The sequence below is a fragment of the Pteropus alecto genome, unplaced genomic scaffold (assembly GCF_000325575.1).
Source record: "Pteropus alecto unplaced genomic scaffold, ASM32557v1 scaffold95, whole genome shotgun sequence".
In the NCBI taxonomy this organism is placed as follows: Eukaryota; Metazoa; Chordata; class Mammalia; order Chiroptera; family Pteropodidae; genus Pteropus; species Pteropus alecto.
The window spans coordinates 11,252,028-11,279,747 of record NW_006441071.1 but is presented as its reverse complement, the minus strand read 5'-3'; the positions used below and the strand labels follow the sequence as shown (position 1 = coordinate 11,279,747).

At 36.2% G+C, this 27,720-nt stretch overlaps 1 protein-coding gene and 1 pseudogene across 5 annotated transcripts in view; one reads left to right on the top strand and one right to left on the bottom strand.

Annotated features, from left to right (window-relative positions):
* The window catches only part of KDM4C (lysine demethylase 4C), a 336,400-nt gene that overhangs the window by 95,069 nt on the left and 213,611 nt on the right, over positions 1-27,720 (top strand). For all 5 annotated transcript variants that reach the window (XM_025051416.1, XM_015594513.2, XM_006918364.3 and 2 more), the window contains exons 7-8: positions 1,158-1,261; positions 5,039-5,176. In XM_025051416.1, coding sequence (XP_024907184.1) covers positions 1,158-1,261; positions 5,039-5,176 — 242 coding nt within the window. The remainder of the gene's footprint in view (positions 1-1,157; positions 1,262-5,038; positions 5,177-27,720) is intronic.
* On the bottom strand, positions 18,161-18,280 carry LOC112485025 (annotated as a pseudogene).

The following is a 27,720-nucleotide window of genomic DNA, read 5'->3' as shown; positions in this document are numbered from 1 at the left end:
GCATCAATAAAGGCTTATTAACTTTAAAAATATCCCTGTAAACCTCCACTATTCTATGAGAATAAAATGGCACATGATTAGTTAATGCTGGTAATTCTTTTTTCAAATTGGTCACATTCTTGAGCTGTTTGCATGTAGTGAGCCATAGAGTCAGATAAGTACCATTTTCAGTGGTTTTATCTTCATTTTAGCAGTAGAGAAGTTAAATATCGTCTGTGTTTCTCACTTCACTCATATGTATCACACATATTTTTCTGGTGAGTTCTGTTTTCCTTCTGGATTCTATCTCTGATTATTCTGTCTTTTTTGTGTTTCTTTTTTCTTCTTGCTTGCCCACTCTCCTCAGCGTGGTAGTTTTTCCCCTTGAGTGAGGAAAGCAAAGGACAAGGCATCAAGCACGTTCGTTTTTCTTTAGCTTGCATAACTGAGTTAATGAGAGTCTGTCTCAGACAGAACTGCAGGCTTGAAGTCAGCAATAGAGAAAAACAAACTGTATTTTGTTTTGTAATATACTGTAGAAAAAAAAGTTTGGTGCATGTTTAGCTTCCTCATTTAAAGGTCTCCTCAAAACACTGCTTTCCTATAGGCAGAGGAGGCAGGCAGATTTCTGAGTATTTGACTGGTGCTGGCCGGGAAGTTGTTCAGGAAATTAATAGCAGTTAAACTTTTTAAAACTGATCAGAAAGAAACAAAGAAGGGTGGGAAACTGTTATGTGTCTACTGTATGCCAGGCATTGGGACAAATGCTTCTGAAATGATCACTTCTAGAAGTCTAAACTGAGAGATTCCTCCGTTGAACGTATATTTACTTCTAACCTCCCTTAATATTTTGTTAATGTATAAACTGTTAGACAGTTTGAATTCAAATTTGTTACAAATGGAACATTTTTAAGGTTTAGTAATTTTATATGTTATGAAAACAACTCTTGGTAGATCTTTTTATAAGAAAAGGTTAACTTCTGGTGATATAAATATGTATCTTAATTTTTAATAACTCTGACTCTAATTTTTAGTATGAGGGTTTTTTGATGGTAGAATTTCCTGTCTTTGCATAAAACTGTCATTTTGGAAGAATAGTAGCACATAAGCTTAAAAAAACTACCTGGAATTTTATCTTAATTGACTCGTTACTGCTTATATTTATTATTTCCATTTAGGTTTTTTCCCAAGCAGTTCTCAAGGATGTGATGCATTTCTTCGCCACAAGATGACACTGATATCTCCCTCAGTGTTGAAGAAGTACGGTATTCCCTTTGATAAGGTATATTAGTATTACTCTTTAACAAATTCATTTTGAGTGCGTTGTATTTGTATTTAAGACAGATTTAACATAAGCTAGTATGTCTGACTCAGGATTTTTAGGATGTGGGGAGGAAAATTCTGATTTATGTTTTGTAACATAACAATTATTTATCTAAATACTAATTCGAAGCTACTTTTATTTCAGGATACATTTACTAGAGATTTCATGCTGTTATAGATTACTTAAACTACTGAAAATAAAATACAGCACATTTGACAAACTAAGTTGTAGCACTTCTACATTGAAGTCTTTTATATGAGCAACATAATTTATGTATATGTGATCTATTTTTTAAAAAGAATTCAGAGCATTTATTATTAGCAGTTTGATTGGTTAGCATCATTGTTTATGGTACCAGTATGTTGCTTCTAGATACATTTAGACACAATACATAAAATTGAGATTTCATTATGGATAGACTTGCCTGATAATTTAATAATCAGATCAGTTGCTTCTTTGGATTATTTCTAAACATTAAGTTCTGTGAGACTGTACATGCTAGAGCCCTCTTTCTTTACATCCATAGGTAGTTACTGGGTCAAAGTTATGACAGGGCATGAGCATTTTTTTTGTGAGGAAGCCGAAATGAAAAATGTTTTTGACCAGGTAAATAAAAGCTCTCTCTCAGTTGGAGAAGGGTTAAGTCCTTAGCCACTTGCAGAAACATTAAAAAATAGCTCCACTGTCTTCTTCATTTTTTGTTTCACTTTCTTCCCATAATTCTTGCTGTTTTTTACCTTAGAAGCTTTTCATTTGTGGCTAAATCTTTACCTCTTCTTAATCTCAGGCCCTTAAGTTCCCCCTTCTCCTCCTGCCAACCCTTGGCTTTGTTCAAAGTAGATTTTTTAGAAGGACCAAGAATCATTCTCCAACTTGTTGTGATGCCTGCTTACTCACAAACTGTCTGTGTGGCAGTCATCACAAGGCATGCTTGTCTTGTGTGGTGAGGATGCTCTCATCTCTGGTTTACTGACGTACTTTTACAAACCATGACGAAAAGCATGCCTCCAAGATGTGCACTGTGGGGAATATCCATGGGTGTGGAGAGGAGCTGGTGTTGGGCTATAGCAGTGCTGCAGACACAGATGTCAGAGGCTGTGTCTCCACCCCCGGGGGAGTTCTTGGCTACTGTGGGGCTTTGTCATACTTGCAGACACCTCTAGGCACTGGTTTTTCAGTCTTAGAAACATCATCAATGAGTGTTTCTTTTAGGTAGTTAGCATACACTTCATTGGGCACTTTTATTTCAGTTGGAATATTAGAGTTCCCCAAGACAGAAAAACCTCTGTGACTTTAGGGCTGGTGATTGATACTGATCAAGCTGTTCTTTGGAGAGGGGGTTATATGAGGTAGCAGGACTGAGGGGTTGGTTCATTTATCTAGGACGGAGGCCTTTTGGGTCATGTATGTCCTTTCCAGTCTTTGGGGACTAGGAGGTAGGTGCCTTGCACCCCTCTCTGGGCTGTGGCTCCCCAAGTGCTATTTGGTACATCACTAGATGTACTAGGCCTTTATCTGATCTTTTAAACATGGGACATTTTGTGGCTTCTATGAGAAGCAGCAGGATGAGTGTTCATCCTCAGATGGTGAGGCACTAGTGACTAGAGGGCTGATCGATAGTTGTAATTTTTCCCATGAAATGCTGCTAATTCCCCTTCCACTTTGATGAAGGGTGTGTACTGGATGACTGTGCTCCTGAAGGAACTTATTCTTTGATCATGATAATGTAACATGGGACAGATGAGCATAGGCTTTGGAATTAAAGTTCTCAAGTTCATTCCTGATTCTGTCACCTGGGCAAATTACACAATTTTTCTAAGCCTCAGTTTCTTCATCTGGAAACTGGGGATAATAATAGTACCTACTTAATAGGGCTATTACGAAGATGAAAAGAGATAATCTATGTGAAAGGCTTTGCATAGTATATGTTATATAATAATAATGTAGTTTTCCTCTTCAATTCAACCCTCTTTCTTTAGGCAATCATTTCACAGTTGGAGTAACATTTTTTTCCTTCTCCTTTCAATGTATTTGTACTTATTCATACATATATATGAAAAAATAGGTTTAAAAAAATAGCTAATATCTGCTTTTAAATTATGTGTACTACCCATTCCAACTTCTTTCACTATATGGAACTGTGATGATTGTTTAGTCTTATAATAAAAAGGATTCATTTTTTTCGTCCTTGTACTTTTTAAAAATTATCAGTTTGTTATATAGCGGCAATAAATTGGCCTTATATTTTGGCTAACTGGGACTGACCTGTTTCTAGACGTTTTACAGAAACATAAAATTTAGAGTCCCATTCAATGAGAGCAGGTGCTCTTCTTCAACATGCAAGGGGAGGGTTTTCTAGGTAGAGCAGAGGAAGATTGCAGGTAAGATTCAGTGGAGCAGTGACAGTAGTTTCTTTTTCCTAGTGACGGCAGTCCTACCCTTTTGCCCTACCTTTGTAGGACTAAAATCAGTTGAGCAGGGTGAGTTTTCTTTTATCACACAGTACAAGGAAGTGCCTAGTTTCTAAACACAGTTACAATTTATGAGATTCAGTGAGACCAGGAAAGAAGAGAATCAGGCTGCGTTCACGTGGCTCAGAATGGTGGATTTGGAACCATATTGAACTGATAAGCTTTCTCTGCCTGCCAGGTGACAGCTGAGTTGCTGCTCATTGCAATAGGACACCTGCTGGGGTGCTATGGGGAGAGGGAGTGATGAACTAAATTTCAGAATTGTTGGGAAAGAAAATACTCCCCCGCACAACCTTTTAGCATTTCTAAAATGGCAATGGAATTGCACTGTGTGCACCTGTATTTATACAGTGTGTCTCCTGTATGTTTATTACATACATGTACGGACCCACATATTCATTTAGCAACATTTTAAGACTGAAATGATCATGGTGACTGAATCAATCAGTGAATAATATACTAATAGAGAGTAGGCAAATTAAAAAAAAACCACTGAAAAATTTTGTTTCACTACTTTTCTATGACTTTTGTGAATTTTTGTGCCCTTTGCTGACTATAAAAAATAAATATTTTATATCTTAAAAATAAGAATGGAATACATACATTTCTTTCATCTTTGCTTTAGGTTCCTAACTGATTTAGCCATTATTTTAATTATATTTTAAAATGCACTCACACATACATACATACATACGTACCTATACATATTTATATGAATAATTTTTTTAATGGAAGTTTTTGCTGTTAAGTGGAATACAGTTAATTGAATGTTTTCTAAGTGTTATGAAAGAATAATTTGGTGATTACTACAAACTTTTTGGCAAAAATAATTCATAATAAAATCTGTTTCATATGCATTATCAGTTTTTGTAGCTCTGACTTGAAAACATGTCAGTTATGATATGTTCTATTATATAACTCAAATAATGCAAACTTTAAAAGTATTAAAATATACATATTGATTGCTAATAGGAACAAATTTAATCGAAAAACTTGAAGACATTTTCGTATAAAATGATGTCTTTGATTATAGATTAAATGATTGAACTGCATTGCCAGAAAGTCACACTCTGTTTAGAAAAGTCTTTTAAAAGTTTCCTGAAAAACTATTAAGAGATTAAGTAAAAGATCTGGGGGGACTTCTTTTATACTGGTATAGCTCAGATATCATGGCGTTTTTTAAAAATAGAAAATATATTTTAATATTATTCACAATTTGGGAAGTCTTATAATTGGAAAATATTATATATTTTCTACCCTGCAGATCACCCAGGAGGCTGGAGAATTTATGATTACTTTCCCATATGGCTATCATGCTGGTTTTAATCATGGTTTCAACTGTGCAGAATCTACAAATTTTGCTACTGTCAGATGGATCGACTATGGGAAAGTTGCTAAATTGGTAAGTTATATCTATGCCTCAGAAATAAAGCATAGATTAAATGTGTATTCTGGTTGATATAGTGGGAAAGCTAAGATCACATATAGCATTTATTTTTTTCCTCATTGACATTGTGTACCCCTCACTACGATAATTTATTTCAGACTAGATATATTTATTTTACATAGGCTATTTGTATTTACATTTGTCTGTTCTGAAATTAATGTGTAACAGTTTACCTTGAGAGGTAATTTTATGCAACTAATGTTTGCTTTCTCTAAGGCCACCAATTGTTTTTTTTTTGCAAGTTTCCTGTGGCTCCCCGTGGCTTCATGATTGAACTCTCTCCATGTTAGATTTCAGTCTATGGCTGAACAAACAGCTATTTTACAGAAGAAAGTGTCTGGTAAAATTATAAGAACAAGAGGTTGAGGGAGGATGTTAAGAATAATGATTAAAACTGCCCTTAATGCAGAAGTGAATTTCTTAAAAGTAATAATGTAGAACAAGAAATATATCTTTATATTAAATTTGGTATAAAATTTTGCATCTCCTGCCCAGTATATTTAATTTAGTTTCAAATACTCTGTATTTTCATCCACAAGAAACAACTTCTATTAAATTTAATTAATTTCTCCTTGCTGCATTAAACAGAAGACACTGTCAAAGTGATGGTTGGCTTCTATTAGGTTACTTCCTTTCCTGTGGTTTTTAAGGCGAAGGTGCAGACTGGCAGAGGGCAGCTTCTTAATGAAACTGTGTTTTACAGACTATGTAAAGTTGACATAGACTTATTGGAAAATGATATGTGTCCCTTATGTGGCCTCATCTTGGCACTGCATGGTACAGGCAAGTATTATTCATTCTACATTGGTAAAACTTGTATGCAAAACCATTGGGTAAACTTAGATAGAAATATATTCAGAAAGACGATTCTAGGTTTAATTTATATGTGTTTTTAGAAAATTGCATAATATATTACAAATATAGCCCTTTGGCAGCCTAGGAAGCATTTGAAGAACCTGTGGCATAAAAGAAAGCTCCTGCTATTAGAAGACTTTCTGTTCTGAGTAATTTCTATTTATGAGGGGTAATTTAGAAAGGAACAGAAGTAAACTACTTCTTTCCATTATGCATCCTTCTTATATATAATATAGTAAAGCTAATAAAAAAAAATAGAAAACTCGGTGCGTTATGTACTTTGGCCTGATGCTGCAGTGCTTTTGCAGAAATGTAATCCTAGTATCTTCGTTGAAACAGTGTCAAAGCCCCGAGGCTGTCACAAGGTATGTTATTTTATGGTTTGCATCTTTAGTCAGTGATATAGTCAGCTATCACAGCTGTTCAGAGTTACCAGAAAAATTAGTTGGTGTTTGTTTACTATATGTTTCAGATCTAGTTTAAGGTATTGGCCAAAATAGTTTCTCCTCAAGGCCAAAATGTCCTGGCTGTGTTCCCACATTTTTGTGTGGATGTAGAGTGGAGTGGAGTACAACCAAGTCAGAGAGCTCGATAGTGGTCTGCTCTGAAATCTCAACTGTCAGAGCCTAGGAATCTGGGATCGTTAAGAAGTAGTGCACTGTGATGGAGGAGGCAGGGATCTGAGGCCCAACTTTTCTTCTTCTAGCTAGCCATATAACATTAAGAAACTCATTTATTCTTTTTGTTTCTTCCTATATGAAGTAGAAATACCTCCCTACCCCATAGATTTGTTGTGAGTGGTAAAAACTTAGGTATGTTGATATTCACTGTGTTGATTTATATCATTCAGTTCAGTAAAGGGATATGACTACCTTGGCTTTGGTTACTAGGTACAAAATGTTCAATGGCTATAATGCAGTTTGGCCAGTTATTAAAATTGTTATAATTGCATGTGTTTGAAACATTTTAAGGTGTTGTCTCCATCCTTCTCTTTGGGTGAGGTGGTGCTACTCTGAGAATGTGTTAGTTTGCTATTGCTACTGTAGCAAATTACCATAAAATTAGTAGTTTAAAACAGTACCCATTTGCTCTCTCATAGTTATGTAGGTTAGAGACCTGACATTGGTCTCACCAAGCAAAACTCAAGGTGCTTATGGGGCTGCATTCCTTACTGGAGACCTTAGAGAAGAATCTATTTCCTCGCTCAGGTTGTTGGCTCAGTTCAGTTCTTTGCAGTTGTATGACCTTTCCTTGCTGCCCGTGATCCAGGTCTTTGCTCCTAAAGGCCTCTCTCAGGTTCTTTCTTGCACATGGTCCCCTACATTTCAAGGCAAGCAATCCGTAGGATCCCTTTTGTAAGATAACATATTCATAGAATACAAGGATTCGGTCATGGATATCTTTGTTGTTAGGGATGAGATGGGTAGGGGCAGCTTTCTGCCTAGCAGAGTTCTAGTTAATAACTGACATGGTGATATATTAGAAATTTACTTTGAGTCAAGTAACTAATTTTCGTTATTCTGATTAAAAACAGGAAACTAAACTTAGATGCAATTTTGAACTTTTCACTAAAGCACTCTTATGCTTTCTTAAATTATATTTCTCAATTTTAATATTTTCTTGGCTAGTCTCAGTTAATAAGTTCTCTTACATTATAGTGTGCTGTGATAGCATTTTTTAAGATAGATTTTTGTGTCTTTTATCATTTATTTGACACATTTTTATTGATTTCCAGGGTCCTTTCTTAGACAGTTTTATGAATTTACTATATTGCGTGCGCGTGCGCATGTGTGTGTTTGTGTGTATGGACATGTGTAGTTTTTTTTTTTTTTTTTAAAAAACATAGTTTTTAATCTTAGGAAAATTTATGAGCTAGGTAATTAGTTTTAGCGTATGCTGGGGACAAATGTAATGTATGGTGGATATGAATTGCACTTAAAGGACTTTTAACTTTGAAGATGACCAAATTTGTTACTTTGTCTTAATTCTTTGCCTTCTTCAATTTATTCTAAATAATAACTATTAAAAAATAGTTATTTGTCATAAGTGATAATGAGTTATACATTTGAGAAGGAATAATTTAAAAAATAATGGTATACTTTTTCATAATTAAAGCACTGGGGAATGACATCTGCTTTCCTTGTCACATGTTGATTTGAGTATATAAAAACATCTGATAAAGTATTTGTTTGTAGTGCAGCATTAATTAATGTGGTACAGAGTGTGGGATCTCTACTAATATATTTCATATATTACAAACCAATATTTCTGATTTCATGACTTCGAAAGAGCTGTTACAGAGGCTGTTTTTTAATTTAAAAAAAAAAAAAAACAACACTAAGCTTTGAAAAGATAACCTCCAGCTTTACTGATATATTGACGATCTCTGTTCAACAGCCAGCAGGCTTTGGTTAATACGACCTTTTCAGCCCATTCAAGCAGCTGCTGTTGAACAAAGCTCCGTTTATTTAGAGAGTGCTTGTCTGATGTATGCCAGGCACCATGCATGTTTCTATGAATTCATCACTTGGAGGGTAACCTATTTGATGAGAGCACACAAGTGAAAGTAGAGTTGGCCCTGGTAAGGGATCAAGAAATGCTTCCTTTGTCGTTAGCTGCTTGACTTCCCCCGGTGGCGTCTCTGGAGAAGGATAAGAGAGATTTCTGTGGGTTTATTTTGAATGTATTACTGACCTGTTAGTATGCAGTATTTGTTCAAGAAACCTTCCCTTTGTCTAAGATGTGGTTAACATTGACTGGAACTCTCATTTCATTGTTTGTGCTAAGCCCAAATAGTCGTCTTCCAAATTTCAGCAAATTCCTAGATGTTTTATATTTTTATACTCTCAACTAAATAACAACAACAACAACAACGTGAATATTCTACTGCCTGTCTGTATATTCTGGTTTTTAGCACTTAATTCTGATAGCTCCCTTCCCTTTTTAAAATCACATCTACCCAACCTGCCTCATATCTCACAGAAGACTTTTTTTTTTGGTGCATAGATTGTGAACTAGAACTTCAGAAAATAGGCAGAAGTAGGCACAAGGGGACATTGACATCATAGCCTTGATAACAACTTCATTTTGAATATCCCTGTCTTTGAAAATCTCTGCTAATGTCCCAGGCACTTTCTATTCTTGTTTCTCTCCTTCTCTTCTCCTCATTGAGGATCATACAGCTCTCATTTGCCTTTACCTGTGAAATATAGGATAGCCAAATTCTGCATGATGTTCCAGAACAGAAGGGCCTTGCCTTAGGAGGATACTCCTACCTAAGAAGGCAGTTATATAATTTTACCCCATTTCATTAATCAAAGGTAAAGTTTTCGCTGAAAAAAAAGGGGAAAGTTCCAGGTAGCCAGGTGCCCATTTGCCTCCCTACCGACTTAGGCAGAGTTCAGCTTCAGCGAGTGCTCAGTGAGTTGCACCTGTGCAACAGGAATTACGCTGCATGTGTGTACATAGAAGAAAGACATGTATTTTTGTCTTCAAGGAGCTTTTATAAACAGCAGAAAGTTTTTAATAAACCACCGTTTGTAAAGTTGTGGTACATACTATCCAGTTCTTTATTTTAGGCATTCTTATCGCTTTGAACATCAGAGTAATCTAGAGTGAAATGCTATATATATATTTCCTAGTAGAGATTTAAAAATATGTAACATAGCTAACAATTGAAATAAGATAGTGGTGCATATTTGAGATGGATGTTTTCTGTTGGTGAAGCATTCTTTCTTTTTGTGCTGAAATGGAGTCCATGATTACTTCTGTACAGCAGCTGTGGTAGCACTCCCAGGTCTGCTTCCTGGCTGGGTTGGATCAAAGAGCTGGCCTGCAGGTTGTGTTTCATTTTTCCGTTTGGTGGGATGCAGTGCAGTTGTTTTGATGTTAGGTTTGATGGATTTGTTTGCCACTGCATTCATTAGCTTCACATCAAAAAACTGACAGGCTGTTAAATGAAACTTTGGCTTAGATTTTCAGCTTGACTGTTTGGAGACGTTTGTGAAGATATTTTGTTTTTGTGTTGCAGCAGCCTCAAGCACTGTGATTGTCTTGAAGGGAAGAAAAGTTATTTACTGTACTGATTTTCTTGAGTAAAAACGAATCATTGTCTTGGGGACAGTCATCTAGCCTACACCATCAGAAGTAGTGTATTTATGACAGTGTGTGTAATGTAAGAGACTTACCTACTGTGTAATGTAAGAGCATGATAAATAATGTTATCTTCCTGGAAGAAGAGGTAGTAGTTGGTGACTCCAAAATGATATCCCTTTATTTTGCATTAATTTTATTTTAAGTGATACTCTATTAACACGATATGCCAGAAAGTTGACAAATTACACTGCAGAGCTGGGAATGTTCTCTTATGAACTCCAGGAGCGTTACTTTACTATCTTAATTTTAAAGCATCTTGACATTTGAATCCTCAAACGTTTGAACAAGTTTAAAAAAAGATGATAGAATTTTGAAATTGATTTCCCTTTCATCTGGAAGGGATTTCAACTATTAAATTATCTTGCATGCAAAAAACACAATATAGGTTCATTCTATTTTATATTTCAATTCTTCTGTAAAATTAAATTTAGTTTTTCTTATACCAAGCAGCATCCTTTTAAAAAACTTTAATTTTGGGCAGCCTTTATTAAAAACAATCAGGAATCATTTTAATGGTTATATTTTAATATACTTTAGATCACAAAATACTAGTATAGTGACATCTCTCTATTGTGGGTTGTGAAGGAAATAAAATGTAGACTTTTGCACATTGCTCATTTAACAGTCCTTGGCATTCTAATTTTAAGTGTCTGATAATGCATATATAATATAAATTTTGTGAGTATAGGATTTTATATTTTATTTTCTCTTTATACCTCTATTTTGTTTTGGTTTCTCAGGCCCAGGTGGTATAATACAATAATGCTGATGAGTGGCTCTATGGTACCTTTTGACAGCTTCAAGGGAAGAAGAGAAAATATCATGTAGAGAAAAAGGAGCACACACACTCATATCCTGAGGAGTTCGTACTCCAACTGGGGAGATAGTAGTTATATATCTGGAAGTAGTATTATGAAAGAAAGTATTCATACTTGTCCCCATTTTACTCCGATAAAGTGTTGAGTTGCAGGATTCAGAAAATCTGAGACTTCAAGTAGCATTCTAGAAAGCCAGTTGATTAGCATTTATTGTGTCTGCAGGACAGATATCTGGGCCTCAAGTCCTCAGTAAAGGAGCCTGATTTCATTTATAGCTAACTTAAATTTGCTGAATTATGAGATTTAAAGGGAAGTAGATATCTGGTTTATGACATTGATGTTTACCTGAAATCAAGGTAGTATCTGTTTCTGAGGCTTTAGTTTAACTCAGTACCTTAAGGAAAAGTAATTGGCTTTTGGAGTAACTTACATACTCTGGAGAAAAATGAATTTGTCTTTAAGTCACTCTACTTTCATAGATTTTGACAGTAACAGTAGCTGACATTGATTGTTCATGATGTGCCAGGCCTTGTTCAGGGCTCTTTGTACATGTTACTTCATGCTGTTTCTGATAGTGCCGGTTCAGAGAAAATTGATTGTCTTCTTTTCTCTACGAATCCCCTTCTCAAACTGGAGGAGTTGAGATAATGCATAAAATGAGGATAGTGAAGCTGGGCTTGGAGGCGGAAGGTTGACCCCCAATGCCCCACATCTCTTGGACTCATCTCCCTGGATGTGGTAGATTAAATAGGTGCCAGCCTAGTATGTGATTTGTGGGATCATTTTCAAGATTCTTGGGGATTTAGAATGATCCCGTCCTAGCTAGACTGTAGTTAAATGAACATCACCACCCTGTGGCCCCGGACTCCATCTGGCATGTTTCTGTTTGGTTTCTTAAAGCCAGTGGACACTTATTTTGTATTCTGCTCTGTTGAAAAACCTATGTATGAAATATTTTTCAGCTCATGGAGTAATCATCATTACTTCTGAGGCTTTGATTAAATGGTGAAAAAAAACACAAAGATTCTCTACTCCCTCTTTCATTTTGAGGAGCGAGGGGGATTCTGAGTCATCAGTCTGGATAAAAATGTGTGTGTAGAGAATCAGAACAAAGTTGAGGATGTACCTACCTTGACGTATGTTTTTATGATTAACAAGGGCCAAATTTTATTGTAGCAGTTTTGAAGCTTTGGGAGTTTTTACCATTTCTTCTGCCTTTTCCATATTTTTTCAGTGTTTATAATCGTAAACACATAGTGAAAATGTCCATCAAAGGCTCTGTCCTAGATATGTGTTTGGAGAAGAGGAGAGAAGTTGGGAGTATTGGGGAGAAGTTCGGAGTGTGTGTTCTGGCCTGTGGTGATCCGGAATTCTCTGAAGTAGTGGGAAGAACACCTGGTAACATTGACAAGTTGGCCAGCCCCTGGAGGGAAGAAAGGAATGATGAGAGAATTATTTGGGCTCTGGGCACCCTCAAATGCCCTGGCTCCCCAGAACTTCTCATTCTTTCCACATGGGTTGACAGTACTTCCCTCCCCCTGCAGCTACCACTGAGATGACAAACCTTGGTTTATCTAGTAGGGAGTTCCTCACTTCAGGGATTCAGAGCTTGGTTGTGGGGTTGGTGTAGCTGCTCAGTAGTGTCATGAGGTCCCATGCTCTTCCTCTCCTTCCATTTTACTGTTTTCTGTGGGAGAGTTTTCACTGGTAGGCTTGTCACTGTAACTGTTCTTACTCCAGACATGTTTCCTTAAAGTATAGGAGGGAAGGGGACAGTGTAAGACTGTGGTTCACCCACCTCCCTCTGTCTGGGAGGAAAATCTTTCTTTGAAGCCCACCTGAAGACATCCTTTTATATCCCAAGGCCAACCATGAGGAAGACTGGCTAAGTAAATGGCAAGCCACTGGCATTTTTAGGCTATATTTGGAAGAGTACCTATTATATGCTGGGCCCTGTGCTGCAGTTAAGAAGGTAAACAAGACAGATGTAGTCTCTGCACAGTGGAGTTGTTCTCAACTCTGTGGAGCTTTAAAAGTATGGACTCTTGGCCCCATCCAGATGGATAAGGTAAGAATCTCTGGTAAGGGAATACAATATCTGTATTTAAAAAATCTCCCTAGGTGAATTTGGTAGATGCTTTGGGTTGAGACCCACAGGTCTTTAGTGAGTTAAATAGGCCTTTGTTTGGGTCGAGGTCCTTCAACATCACATATTTTTTCTACTAAAAGATATTTCGGTTTTTAAACTGTCAACTTATCTGCTTATAAATTGGAGATGTGTAATAATTTCCAAGTATGTCATTAATAGACTCTGTTCTTTGATAATTAATGGGCATTTTGGGTACGTGCAGAATTGGAAATTTCATAGTTATTCTTTAAATGTGCCCTTTAGTATTTTTAGAGGAAAGAAGAGAGCCTGATGGAAAAGATAGAATAACAATATAATAGAGTACCATTGATGTTAAAGATACGAGTGACCTGTTTATAGCTAGTTTTAAAATAAATATGAGCTTTTGTCCGGTGTAGTGGATTTTGTGACTGCTTTTTGGAATCTTTTTTTTCCTCCAGTTTTTTAATTCCTGTCCTAGTTTTTCTCCTATTCTTTTTTTTTTCCCCATTATGCTAAATAGCATAAAATAAACTCAATCTCTTATATAATAATGTAATTATATAGCACTGTATTTGGGCTGTCAAAGCTGAACCTAAATTATCAAAGAGGTATCATCTCTATTTAAAATATTTGGAAATAACTTTCTCTTATTTCCTTCCTCCTATAATTCCTGCATCTCCTTTAAGCTTAATTTTCTTCTTCTAACTGTCTGACATACTTATAACATTCTAATTTATTTTGTTTGTCTATCTCCCTTCTACTGGAATGAAAGATCTATAAAAGTAGGGATTTAAAAAAATATCATTCGTTCATTTCTGCATTCTCTATTCAGGCACGTAATAGAAGCTCAAGAAATAGTTTGTTGAATGGTTAAATGACTTGCCCAAGACCATTTAGAGAAAAGTACCAGAACCAGAATTCAAACAGGAATTTTGCCTGTCTTTTCATTTTCTCCCACTTAGACAATGTTGTTTTTTTTATAACATTTCACCTAACATTCACTGACAGTTCTGTTAAACAGAACAAAATATAGATGTAATTTATTTATAAATGTAATGTCTATATTTACCACATTAAAACATATTTTTATGAGAACCTAAAGTTTTCCAGTCCATAGCTAAAATTCATTTTCACAAGTTAAGCCATCACATCCACTCAGATGATGCCTGAGATCTAATTGCAGAAAAGTGAGTGATTGATTTGGAAGTTTTTTGGACAATGCAAGAAAAAGAAAACATGGTCCATTTGAATAAAGTCAGTTCTCCTTCTACCATCAATAAGCTGATTTTCTTTGGGAAAATGACTCTGCCTTGCTGCGACTATCATGTTAAAAGAGTGGTCCTGTTCCTAACTGGATTCAAAAGCCGAGTTTGGCTGTGTCCACATATGGCCTGGGAGGTAGGGTGGTGACGGGGAGGGAGCAGTTTGTGGCTAGTGGGGCTGGGTTGGAATGTAGGCACATGCTTGCTGGCCATTGATCTTCTTGCTAACAGTTCGATTCACTTGATAACTTTATGATCCGGTCGCTAATTGTTGGCTATTAAACAATACCTCTCTCCAAATATCTGTATAGTCTTTTGATACAATGTGGTAACTTAAAGAAAAAGTTAGTGAAAGGAGGACTTGGGAAAATTCTTTAAGTGGGCCCTGAACCCTTGGCCCAGCCATACAGTGACTTCTTTTTCAGCAAAAGAGCTAAGCATAAAAGAGGACTTCTTAAATAAAGCATGCCAACCAAAGTCGCTTTCCTTCAGGATATCCCTTCTCGGCTGATGGGACAATAGCAACACACCCAATTTGAAGCTTTGGTGTGGGAGTTTTGCTTAACTTGATCATTTGATGTGACCTCTTTGAATCAAAAGAAAGTTTTAATGGGGTTTCACTGAGGTCAGTGGCTTTAATCTGTGAATCCACGGTCTATCCTCCCTCACCTCTTAGCAAGGTGATAGAAAGGATGAGTGCTCCTCTTTCAGAAACTGCTTGGTAGAACTGTAGCCTGGAAATTCCTCGTAGGGGCCATGGCCACAGGGGCACTGTATGTCAGCACCAAGGTTCATTCTCAGAAGGCTAAAGTGATGAAGGTAATAACTGAATAAGGTTTTGATAGTTAAATATCAAAGGGAATAAAAAATAGGTGAAGAAATCCATGATTAATCTCTATTACTGTTTTAACAGTTCCATACCTTTGCAGTTAGAAGAATCATAGTGTTAGCAAATACAAAGAAAAGAGGTGTCCCCAGTTAGGAAGACTCTAAAAAATTCTAATATAGAAGCCCAATGCTTAGTTCTTTCTCTCTTTTAGCTATGCCTATTATTTTTAAGTTACTAGACTTTTATCCTCTACAAATGATAGCCAGTAATATTTTTTGCCTTTTTCTAAAATGAGGAAGGCAAAACAAAAGCATCTCTGGACACTTGGACATTTTGGAGGAATAATCTCCAACATGATAGCTTAGAACACTAATTAATTCTTTGTGGCGATATCTACAAAATTTAGTGCTTACAGCTAATTCTTCCAGCATCGTTTTTGTCTCCCATTTGCATTGATCAGATTGTATTTTTCTAAGTGCTATCTTTAAGTGAGGATAATAATAATACTTTTATGCCTTCTTGCTTACAATACTGAGGGCAGTTTTTGTGATGGTTTTATGTGTCTCTTATTATTGTTTTATATTTTAATTTTTATCATACTTGAGTATGACCAATGAAATAGTTAAGTAAGATTATAGTTTCTTTATAGTTCTGAAAAATGAATGAAATTGTATATGTAAAGAGCCTTGAAGAGTTGTGGTGGGGACTGGGTAGATACGTAGTAGATTAGAATTGTGTTTCCACTGAATCTTTCTTCCAGAATTCCAGTCTGGGAAATTGACCTTGGCTCAGTGGTGGGTCTGGCTAGTGTAAGGGACATCCCGTTTCTTGTTCCAGTGATGGTGGATCAGTTCGGTGGGCCAATCCTGGGAAGAGGGGGGTGGGTAGAATTGATGGAGACATAGAGGAAAATGCTAGCTTGCCCTAGGAAAGTAATGGGAGGCTCACCTCTCTTTCTAGATGAGGGTAAGGAAGCACTGAAGTCTGCAACCTACAGTCTTAAGGGAGTCAGACCTAGCTTAAAGCCCATGTTTTAGGCACCAGACTAGAGAGATTAAAAGATTCTATTTAAAAATCAAAGTCTGGAGAAAGTAGACCACTGTTTTATTTTTCATAACTTTGTCAGAAATACAAATGGTCATTGCTCCATCTTTAGAGTACTTCCTTAATCAGTGTGTTTTGATAGCTAATTTGAGTGCAGGTAAACAGAAAGCCAACCCAGTCACACAGACCTGTGTTGAAATTCTGGACCCCTGTGAGGTACTTGTGTAACCTGCTTCTCTGAGCTGCAGTTTTCCTACCTGCAAAGAGAACTTTAACTGTTGCCCCACTAGGCTGTGGTGAAGGTGGGGCAGTCACCTAGCACCATGCCTCTATCACTAAACACATTGGAAAAAACCGATTCATCATGGGTCATTTCTAAGGGAACTCCCTGATGCTAATTTGAGGAAGCCGGGGGAGTTCAGGCCTGCAGTGCTAAGAGCAGTGCCTGTGGGGATAGTATTTGCAGGATATGTGCTAACAGCAGGCTGGGCAGATGGATTGCTTTATACATTTCTATTGATTTCTCACATCCATTCACTTGTACTTTCTACCAAAATGAGGGCAGTATGAAAAGAAATATGACATAAGCTAACTGTTTGGGGTTCTGTGGGCCAAATTGCTGAGAGGAGGAATTTGAAGGAGCCATTCCTTTTGTCTTCAAAAACATACTGTAGCTCTTGGGCCCTATATTGAATTTGAAAGACCAAGTGTTGTAAATCCTTGGAAAGAAAGCAATCATGGTGTTAGAGATTACTGCAGTGTTTAACTCTAGTCCATACATGGCTCTTACATACTCTAGGTTTTTATCTGAATGAAGTTAAAAAAGTAAGTAGTTTGTAGCAACTTCCTAATTTTCATAAAATATATTTTTATAAGGCCTAGTAATAATTTTCAGTGGTTCTTTCCTTTAAGTATTTTTTAAAATATTGGATTGTTCTGACGATTATTGAAAAAGCATGAAAACCTGTTTTTTGCAGGTAGATAAAATTGAGAATGTGTTCAGACTTTAGTATTAATTCAAAGTAATAGTGAGGAATTTATTTTTCTTACTGTATTAGTAAATATAAAAGGAAAATTTCCATTTGTACACGAGAATATAATTGGTAGAGTGGGCACTCTGCATTTCTGCTGATGACAGTGTAATTGGCCTAAGCATCCAGAAAAATATGTAGATAGTTTGTTTTAATACCCATCAGTACCTCCATGCCCTTTGACCCATTTTTTATACTCCAAGGAAATAATCAGAAATACAGACAAAATTCATTTACAAAGATGTTGTTGTAGTGCTGGTTTTATCAGCAGAAATTAAATGATAACATCCAGTGATATGGGTATCATTGAGTAAATTATGGTGTGTCTATACTAGAATCCTTTTAATTTTACAGAAAATGATTTGAAAGGAAATCATGGTGGCTCTTAACATTACTACCCCAATATCCATTGTTCAAAGGTATAAAAATAAAAGAAAAAACATATGCCCATGATTAAAAATATTAGAGTACAGAAAAATATTTAATGACACCCTTTCCAAATTGCCTCCTTAAAGATAAACGCTATTAACAACTTCTTGTATTTCATCCCTTCAAAAATATTAGCATACGTTTATATCTTTTTAAAAATCTATGTACTTGATCAATATCGTATGTATTATTTTTCAATGTCATTCCTTTTAACATCTCATTTATGGCAAATAAAACAAACAAACAAACAAACAAACAAACAAACTAACTAACTAACTAACTTATCTATCTATCTATCTATCTATCTATCTATCTATCTACGAGGCAACCCTTGGTTGACCTCACAGATGGCAAGGACCTTGTCAGCTTACAATCCCTTATTTTTTAATTTATTTTTTATTTTTTATGCCTACAGCACCTGGTCTTCCTAGGTGGTCTCCCATCCAAGTAACTAACCAGGCCCGAACCTGCTTAGCTTTTGAGATCAGATGGGATCAGGCTTGTACAGGGTAGCATGGCCGTAGACTAATAAGAGTATTTTATGATATGTGAAAATTATATGAAATTCAAATTCATGTCCATAAATAAAGATTTATTGGAACCTAGCCACGCTAATTCATTTAGGTATAGCTATTTAACTGCTACAATGGCAGAGTTGAGTAATTTAGTTGCTAAAAATACTGTATGGCCCACAAAGCCTAAAATATTTACTGTCTGGCCTTTTACAGAAGAGATTTGCTAACCGCTGATCTAAACCACACTGTACTCAAAAAATAAACTAATATCAGAGATAAGTGCTATGAAAGTACAGGCTGCTTTGTAATAGAGAGACTTGGCAGGAGGTACTTTATAAAGGATGATGAAGAGTTCTCTCTGAAGATGTGACATTTGCACTGAGAATGGAATGACAAGGTGAGGCAGGGGAAGGGTGTGTCAGGCAAGGGGATTAGCCAGGGCAAATGCCCTGAAACAGATAAGAGTGTGAAACTGATAACAGATGAAAAGCCAGGTATTTGCAAGTGTAATGAAAAGGTGGGGTGGTGGTGGTGGTGGGAGGGAGCAGTAGAGAGTAAAATTGAATGGTAGCAGGTACCAGGTAATCCAGGCAGACATTATGGACCAGGAGAACCCTTTGGATTTCATTCTGAGGTCATCAGGAAACTAAGAAAGTTTTAGGAAGGAGCAGGATCCAGGTGCCATGAGGAAAGCGAGTTACAGAGCAATGCAGTCCCAGCAAGAATCAGGACAGAGCTGAAGGGGGCCTGTGTTTGGTGGTGCCAGCATCTGAACGTCATGGCATGGGCCAGAGGATGCCTGTGGAGCCAGGGGCCTAGGCTGGTTGGGCTAGGTAACAGAAGGCCAGGACTTGTTCTACCGCTAAGGAAAAATGGAAGAGCAGATAAGGCTTATCACTGTCCCAGGCCGAGCAGGAGAAGAAGAGAGCCAGTAGGGAGTCAGGGAGCAGAGAGAGATGGGAAGCGGGGCATTCAGAGGCGGGCATTGGCCTGGGTGGTGGGGTATGGGCCTCGTGAAGAGGAGAGACATGGAGAAGAAGGTAAGGGAGTGAAGAGGAAGGAGGAGGGAAGAAGAGCAACAAGTAAAACATTTTTAGAGTATAGATGTTTATTAGAAAAATCTTTTAGCTTATCCCAGTAGAGTATGACAGGTGGTTTGTGCTGGATTTTCTTCTGAGGGGCATTATAGAATCACAGTAGTGCATAAGAGTTCATTGCACAGATCTTGTTAACAAATCAGGAGTTTGAAAATGAATGCCTTAGTTCATTGCTCTCTTTTCATTCCCTTTGTGTGAGCAGATGGCTAGATGGACCTGGTGCTCTTGCACGTTTCCAGTTTTGTCTTTGTTGACGGGCCCAGCCTGCACCTGCCATCTCAGCTTATTTTCCTCCACAGTTAATACTGGAAGATGGTTAATGCCATCATAGTTTCTGTTTTACTGAATGACAGCATTTGTAACTGTGTCCTCTTATTTGAAGAATTGGATTGGTCAAATAAATCTTAATAAGTTTCTTTAGAATTGCATTTCTCTGGCCTTATAAAGGATTATCTCAGTGAATTTGGTAGACATGACAGGAAAAAGTAAATGACTTTTGTCAATAGTTCTGTGGTAATGGGAAATTGAAATAGGAATGGCACAACAGAAGATAAAACTCAGCCTGGTTTCTAAATATACACATAGTCAAGGAGGGCTACATAAAATAAGAAAATACCAACTGCAATAATCATAAAGACTACTCTAGATTTTAAGCATATGTGATGTAAGACAATCAAGAAATTATTGCCCATTGTTGCAAGATAGCAGATGGTGTTTAAAATACCTTTTAATTTTATGTCTTTCTTAAAATCAAACAACCAAAGAACATATACCATCTATATTTAAAAAGTTAAATGTAGACTTTTCCATTTTGGGGGGAAATGCCAGAGCAGAGTTGAAGAACAAATGTATCTGATAAAGATACCCGTTGGAGGCTGTCCTGACAGGAGACTGAAGGGATAGATGAGGGAGAAGATTACTAAGAAAGTATTCCAAACTGTGTGAAACTTCTCCGTTACATAATTTCTTCCTAAGTAGCTCTAATGAGTGACTTTATGTTGAATATTTAAGTTCTGAAATGTCTAGATTATGTCTGTAAAACTACATTCATTTTGGTACATTGTTATAATTTTTAGAAAATATTATTTCATGCTTTAGTATTACACATTTGATCAGAGGGAATGTTAGAGAGGTTTTTCTGAGTTTTGGTGCTGCTTACAATCATGACCTTTAGAATTAGTGCTGAATCCTAAGCCCTAAAATGTTTAGTTTGAATAAGCATGACCAAGACTTCCTAATAAACTGCTATTCTCAGATTTGAGAGGTTTACGCTATAGCAGTGGATCTTTAAAGGTGTTTCTGTTCTGTAGGTTCCTTATGATCAATTCATGGTGCTTTTTTTTTTTTTTGTCTAGTTACTATATAGATATGGTTGCTGATACTATTGAGATGGAAGGAGTCTGTGGCAAAACTAAATCGGTCTGATTTAATTCAGCCACACAGTGCTGGACTGAAAAATGTTGGTGCTGAGCTTAGATTCTTGTTCAGTTCCTGTTACCACTTTACCTTTTGTTCACACTTGTGATCCTGCCAGTCAGAGCAGCCCGAGTAAAAATGAAGAAAAGGAATTGGCGGTTCAGATCCGTATTTCAGAATATCCATTCATGGAGTTGTGCAGTAGAGAATCTCACTTTCATACTCTATTACCAAGTAACTGATGTAGTTACCAAGAGAATTAGGGTGATACAGTTTACTGTGTTTTCCAAGAAACCTTTTAAGGTTGGGAAGCTTACAAACCCAGAATTTCAATGGGTACATATAGAGTTTAGATTTATTAGATTGATATAATGCATTTGTGTTAATTTCATTCTGAAAGAACCGTCCCCCCCCCGCCCTTATTTTCTCTATTTACCTTCTAGATCTCATTGAATCAAATATATTTTCTTGGTCTTTTTAATTATTTATCTTTGAAGTAAATGGTGCTACTAACTTATGGGAAGTCCACTGGAGAAAGCCAAATAGGCACCACCATGGAGGGAATTGTCTTCAGTGGATGTCATGTATCCAGCTCCCAGCTATCTGTTGTCTCAATCTCAGTAGAGTGTAGGGACAAAGTAGTCTTCAGTAGTTAGATGAATGGTTCTACACCTTCTGCTTCAATGGATTTGTCTCTGAAGCAGGATGCCTATTACTGCTAACCAGCGCCTACCAAATATCTCAGACTGGCTTTTAGTTTAATTCAATATTAATTGCCTCCTGTGCAAATGGCCTGTGATTAGGCTTTGGGAGGAGGCCCCTGTCTCATATTCTAGTTATTTCAGATAACTGTGGGACCATAGAGAGTCAATTTGATAAGATCTTGGACCCTCTTCCCTCAGCCAGGCTTTCTGTCAAGCATATAAGTTTTTTTTAATTGGATTATTGTCAAATACATAAAATTTTGTGTCCTGTTATATTATTATTTTTGAATATTTTTTCGTGCCACTTTAAAGTCCTCAGAAATACTATTTTAAATAGCTGGATGTTTTATCCTATGAATGTACCCTAATTTAACTATTCTGTTGTTATGGAGTTTGGTTGTTTACAAATTTTGTATTACCAATTACAATGCAGTAAAGAGCTTTATGCATAAATTACTGTCTAAGTTTCTTTTTTATTACGGAATAAGATTTTAGGAGGCTAATTATTGAATCAAATAGTATTTGGATACACGTTGTCAGATTGATTCCAGAATTTGTACTCACATAAATAACATGAAAATGATTTTTGCCGACCCTGAGACTGTTATTAAAACAATTTCCTTTTATTTAGGAAAAAATTGAATCTTATCTTTTGTTTTCATTTTTTTAAATCACTAGAGAATTCGAACAATTTTAATAGCCTATATTTTTCTATTCATAGTTTAGTATTTTAAAGTATTTTATTATGAATATTATTATGAATTAAGGATATGAACCTTTGGCTCTATTTTCCACAAATATTATTCGCAGTTTACTTTTCATTTGCATTAGAGTATTTTTGTGTTTATATTTACAGAAGTCAGTGTTTGCTTATGGCCCTAGGATTGAACGAGTGTTCTTCTTTCTTCTTAGCTGTCACTGTGCACCCACCTGGCCTTCCTTGCCTCCAGGTACTACTCAATGTGGACCAGGCAGAACCTTCCTAATTCTCCACTCTGTTCCTGCAGCAAGTTGTAGATGTCTTTTTTGTCTTCAGGCTTACATTGCAAATAACTGCAGGGAAACAGGGTTGAGAGTCCTACTTTGTGAGAGTTGCAGAGGTTCCAGGTGGGAGTATGTCCTGTCTGCCTCATAATGTTATGGGATAAGGATTGTCTTTTTCCTGGTTCCTTTGTCTAGGCAGTCTTTACTGTTTCCAGTCTCTCAACTTGCTTTTCTACCTCCATTGCCCACTTTTTACCCTCTTAGGCTTCAGTTTAGTTAGACTGCTCTCTGTTTCTTAAACAGGTTTACATTGTATAGGTATTGATTACATATAAAACGATGTCTTGAAAAAGCTTGTAGAAATTCTAGTCATCCCTCAGAGTTCAGCTTAGTGTCCTCTCTCTCCCATGAAGTGTCCTCTCTCTTCCCAACCTCTATTTAGGCCTTTGATCTTTCTTGGCCAGCTACAGTAAATTAATTGTATCTTTGCCCATCTCTGTCCTCTGGACCTGCCTCAGTTAAATGGATGCTTCTTATCGTACTCATCTTCACAGAGCAGGACACGTCATCATGATAATAACCTAAAGGGTCAAGAGAAGGTGTTCTTCTGCCTGCCATTTTTGGAGGCACTGACTATGAAACCAAACCCATTCTAGACACTGTGGTCTTGACTTGATCCAAAAGCTAGGAAAGCAAAGGATGAGGCAACAACAGTCTTGGGAAAATAGAAATAGAGTGCAGAGGGAAATGGGTATTCAACAGAAAGTCAGGACACAACTATAGACTAAGTAGTCATTCATTCGCTAAGCTGTACATTTAATAGAGGATGATAGACTCTTTGGGATTGGGCAGTTTGCAAGGGGGGAAAACTTACTAAAGATCAGTTCCAATCTGTGGATCTATGGTTTTACAAATCATGTGTGTGGACTTGTGCAGACAGTAGAGTATATGCTTCAATAAATTTAACAGCAAGGAGCCTGATGACAGCTTGAGCGTTTGTGACTGTGCTGTTCTTTAATAAACCCTCAGAGGAAATTTATAGCTAAGTGAAAGGAGGACAATGCTAGCCCATTTTATGCTATTTGTATGTTATAGTTTAAGCCTATAGCAGAACTAATCACTGGAGTTGTATGGATTACTGAACAAAGATGAGCAAGGTTGAACTTCAAGGAAATGTGCTATTTATAGAGTTGTTTGTGTTTTCATTTGGAGATTTTAATTGTGGTATGAAATTAGTCATACAACGAGGAAAGATCAGTGGGATCCTAAATGGTGAGAGTGTGTCATTCTTAAGGTTATACACTATTTTTATGAGCTTTTGATAGCTCTTTAAGGTGATATCTTTTAAATAGCCAAAAACATGTAAGTACTCAAGTTAATGTTTTTCACAAATATGTGATGCGTATCTTCTTTCTACAGCATTTGGTCTTTATAAAGATTTATCTTTGAGTCACTGAAAAGTGTTGGCATTACATATTTTTATATAGTTATTAAATATAATTATAGACTCAAGTGAGTTTTAAAATCAAGTTGCTTCTAAATGTTAGTTTGTCAAAAATAAAAACTGTACTGCATAGTAGCTATTTATATGAAATGTATTTTTTTTTCGTAGAAATAGTATCAGATTTATGATACATATCAGGGATTCTAGAAACTATTCTTGTGGCCAATTTTAAGCAAGGGTGTTTGCAACACCCCTCCCCTGCATTTTACTATTATGGAAATGTAGTTACTAGCAGGAGAGGATTGACTGAATATTTTAGAACATCTCCACAATGCAGCTGTTAAAAACAACGGGTGTAAATCTGTATGTACTGATGGGACACAGTCTCCAAACTATGTTAAGTAAAACTCTGAAAGCTAGTTAACGAGCACCTTGTATAGTGTGAGCTATGGTTTTAAAAATCCATCTTTAAAAATATATAAATGGAATAAAAAAAGAAATGAAAGGACACATATGGTTAATTATGGCAGCCTATAGCCAGTGGATTAATTTGAGGTATATAAAGCAGGGACTCTCACCTTTTATGCGCTTTACTTCTTTCTGTGTTGTTGGAATTTTTTTAAAGACCGTTTTCATGTAAATATCCAATAAATTATTTTTATAGTTTTTAATAGTATCTTTATATAGAGAGCTAGAAACTAATATCTAAATGTGTTTTATAGGCATAAGGTAGAGATGTTCTGGAATCTCTCTACTTCAGGATCTTTAGCTGAATATCCTGGGGGAGGAGAGTGATATGTATGTACATGCTCATAGTACTTTTGAACCATTTAAAACTTTTTTCTGTATTTACTAATTGATCTCTAAGTAAGATGACATTCCTCATTTACTCAAAAATGAAAAAAACAGCATCGGTACACATTATTTAAAAATTGTTGAAGAAATTAAAATGGAGATTTGCTTTGAAACTTATTTTCAGATAGAATGTAATGTTCTGTATTTGTTGTAGTAAAATCTGAAATTGCATATCAGCTTTTGCTAAAATATGTATGATGTGTGTTTATCATTCCCATGCAATCAGAACTATTAGATTTTCTAAATTGTATCGTGGACTATGGTGCTTAAATATTAATGTATTTCATTACTTTTTTCCTCAAATTAAACATTTATGGACAGTGTGTATTATTTACCAGCAGAGGGCAGTGTCTCTACACATTTTTTTCCTTAAAGTTTTTTAGGAGTGGGTTTTCCTTGTAGCATTTGACCTAATTTGACATACAGAGTTGTAGATATTTATTAATTATAAAATTGTAATTGACATGTTTATATAGAAGAGAAAATGATAAAAAAGGATGTAACTGGATATTTACACTATTGGTTATATTCCTTCTAGATTAGTTGTTTATTAAAAGTGCTCATTTTATGTATAGGAGTATGTGCATTTAGCCTAAAAAATAATGAAATCGAAGTGCTTTCTTTTGTGAAATGAGGTTATAATATGTTCATATCTATTACAAGCTGTTAATGGGTTTGGTTCCTACATGTTGTATAGTGTAGCTGCTGTGCAAAGAGGGAGTGTGTATGTATGTGCACACACACAGACATGCAAACACACAGTACAAAAAATAAATAAATTTTATTGGGTGAAAATTTACAAGCTGACAGGTAGCAGTGTATGCAAGACTGCCTAGGTCTCATTTTCCCACAGTAAGGTGAACTTGAGTTGGGCAAAGCTGGGAAAGGGCTTCAGTGGAATGACTCCAGCCTGGATGCCATTATGTGCTCCTTTTATAAGAAAATGAGAACAGAACACATCCACGTGACTAGGTACCACAGGAGCTTACCGGTTGAGGAAGTAGTCTTAGTAGAAATGAGAGCTTATTCCAGACATTTAGGGACAGACGTTCTGAGCTATCTCAGACCTGCTGAGCCAGCTCTTTGCTGAGCTTCTTCTGGAAGGTGGAGGTCAGGATCCTAGCTTGGGACATTAAGTGGCATTTAGTTGTAAAGAGACGATACTTAATTTAGACTGCCTGGGCGTGAATCTTGGCTGGTCATTGATAGGTAGTATTTTGGGCCAAGACATTTATAAATTGGGATAATAATATCATATAGGTTAGTTGTAAGGATTAAAAGTGGTAATTAATGTAAAATACTGGAATAGTGATTGACATATGACATGAATAAATGTCTCTTCTCTCTCACATGAGCTGTTGACATTTATTAAACTTTAAAAAAGCAATTAGGGATCCCCATTGTCTCAAATTGTGCCGTAGCAGTGACCATCAGTACATCCTTGCTTTTGGCTTCCCAAATCTGCCCCAGAAACTAGTTGTAAGTAAGCCAAGGGTTCCTGTTCTGTGATTACGCCTTTAGTGGGTGCAGATCTAGTACCCTATCATTGTTGCACAGCTATTATTTAAACACATACATGCTAACTGTCCTTCAGAATAAACTGTGGAGATACCAAGCATGAAGTTGCATACTTACGATCTGGGTTCTGAGGGATTTTAAATAGGTCAAAATATTTATCCTTCAGTGTTCATTTAGGCTGTGTCCGGAACATACTAAAGGACTGTAGTTCTGGAATAAATTTTATTCTAGAAGGGTTTGCTCTTATCTTAGTCCAGTGCTAGCTTTATGATTTTGGAAGGATGTCCTTGATTCTTTGGCTGTGACTAAGAGAGCTATACATATGCATACATGTAGGTGGAAGAGGGGACAGAGAGCTGCAGAGATCAACATCTGGCCTCTTTAATGTGGGCCAAAAAGGCTCGAGGGTGTAACACATTTCTTTACTCCTACGGATCATTAATCTGAATGTATTAGGACTATCTGATCAAGCACATCCAGTGGCATTGATGTGTATTCGGGGTAGAAATTTAATTTTATAAACTCAAGCTATTCAGCAGTGGCTGTGAAAAATCACCAGAGATGTAGATAGATCTTTGCCACTATCAGATGTTTTAAGGATTTCTTCTATTAAATGCTATTTCTAAAATGATGGAATGGTCTTCAATTTTTTTAATAAAAAATAAAATACTTTCTATGTATACAATTCTTATTAAAAAATAAAAATGTAAATTAAAATGAGGTAAAATACCATGGGGGAATTATATAAGATATAAAATAGCAACATAAATCAAATAGAAAAACAAAGAATTTTGAAATAAAATAAAATTTATTAGAAGGAAATAAAGGGGAATATATGTCTGATCCTCAAGTTGAGGAGATCTTTCCAAGTAGAACACCATTCGTGCTGGATACCATGAAGAAAAAGATGGTGAGATTTGAAGTACATTTAAAAAATTGCTAACTAAATAAACAAATATTCTGTTTTGTAGGGGATAATGGGTTAATATCCTTAATAAGGGACACTTCCAATTAATCCACAGATGTTACTTTTAATAACAAATTATTTCAAAAAGAAAACACATTTAGTCAGATATTGATGTAATTTGGGGCACAATGTCAAGCAAGAATATTTAATATAAAATAGGATATTTTAACAAAATTTGGCACGTCCCAGATGCCATGAGGCTGTGATTTTTATTCTTTGTCATTAGGTGTACTTCAGTGGGCATTGTTTGAGAAACAGCACTGCATTAATATATAAAAAGAACCTCTCATTCTTAATTCATTAATAATTACCATGGCTGAAATTCAATGAGTCTTTACTTTGTGTCAGGCATAAAACTTAACTAACTCTTCTAATTTTTACAAGTGTCCTATATGATAGGTAGTGTTACTAACCCATATCTGAATAGAAAAGAAAAAGCATAGAGAGGCCCAGTTGAGATTCAGTC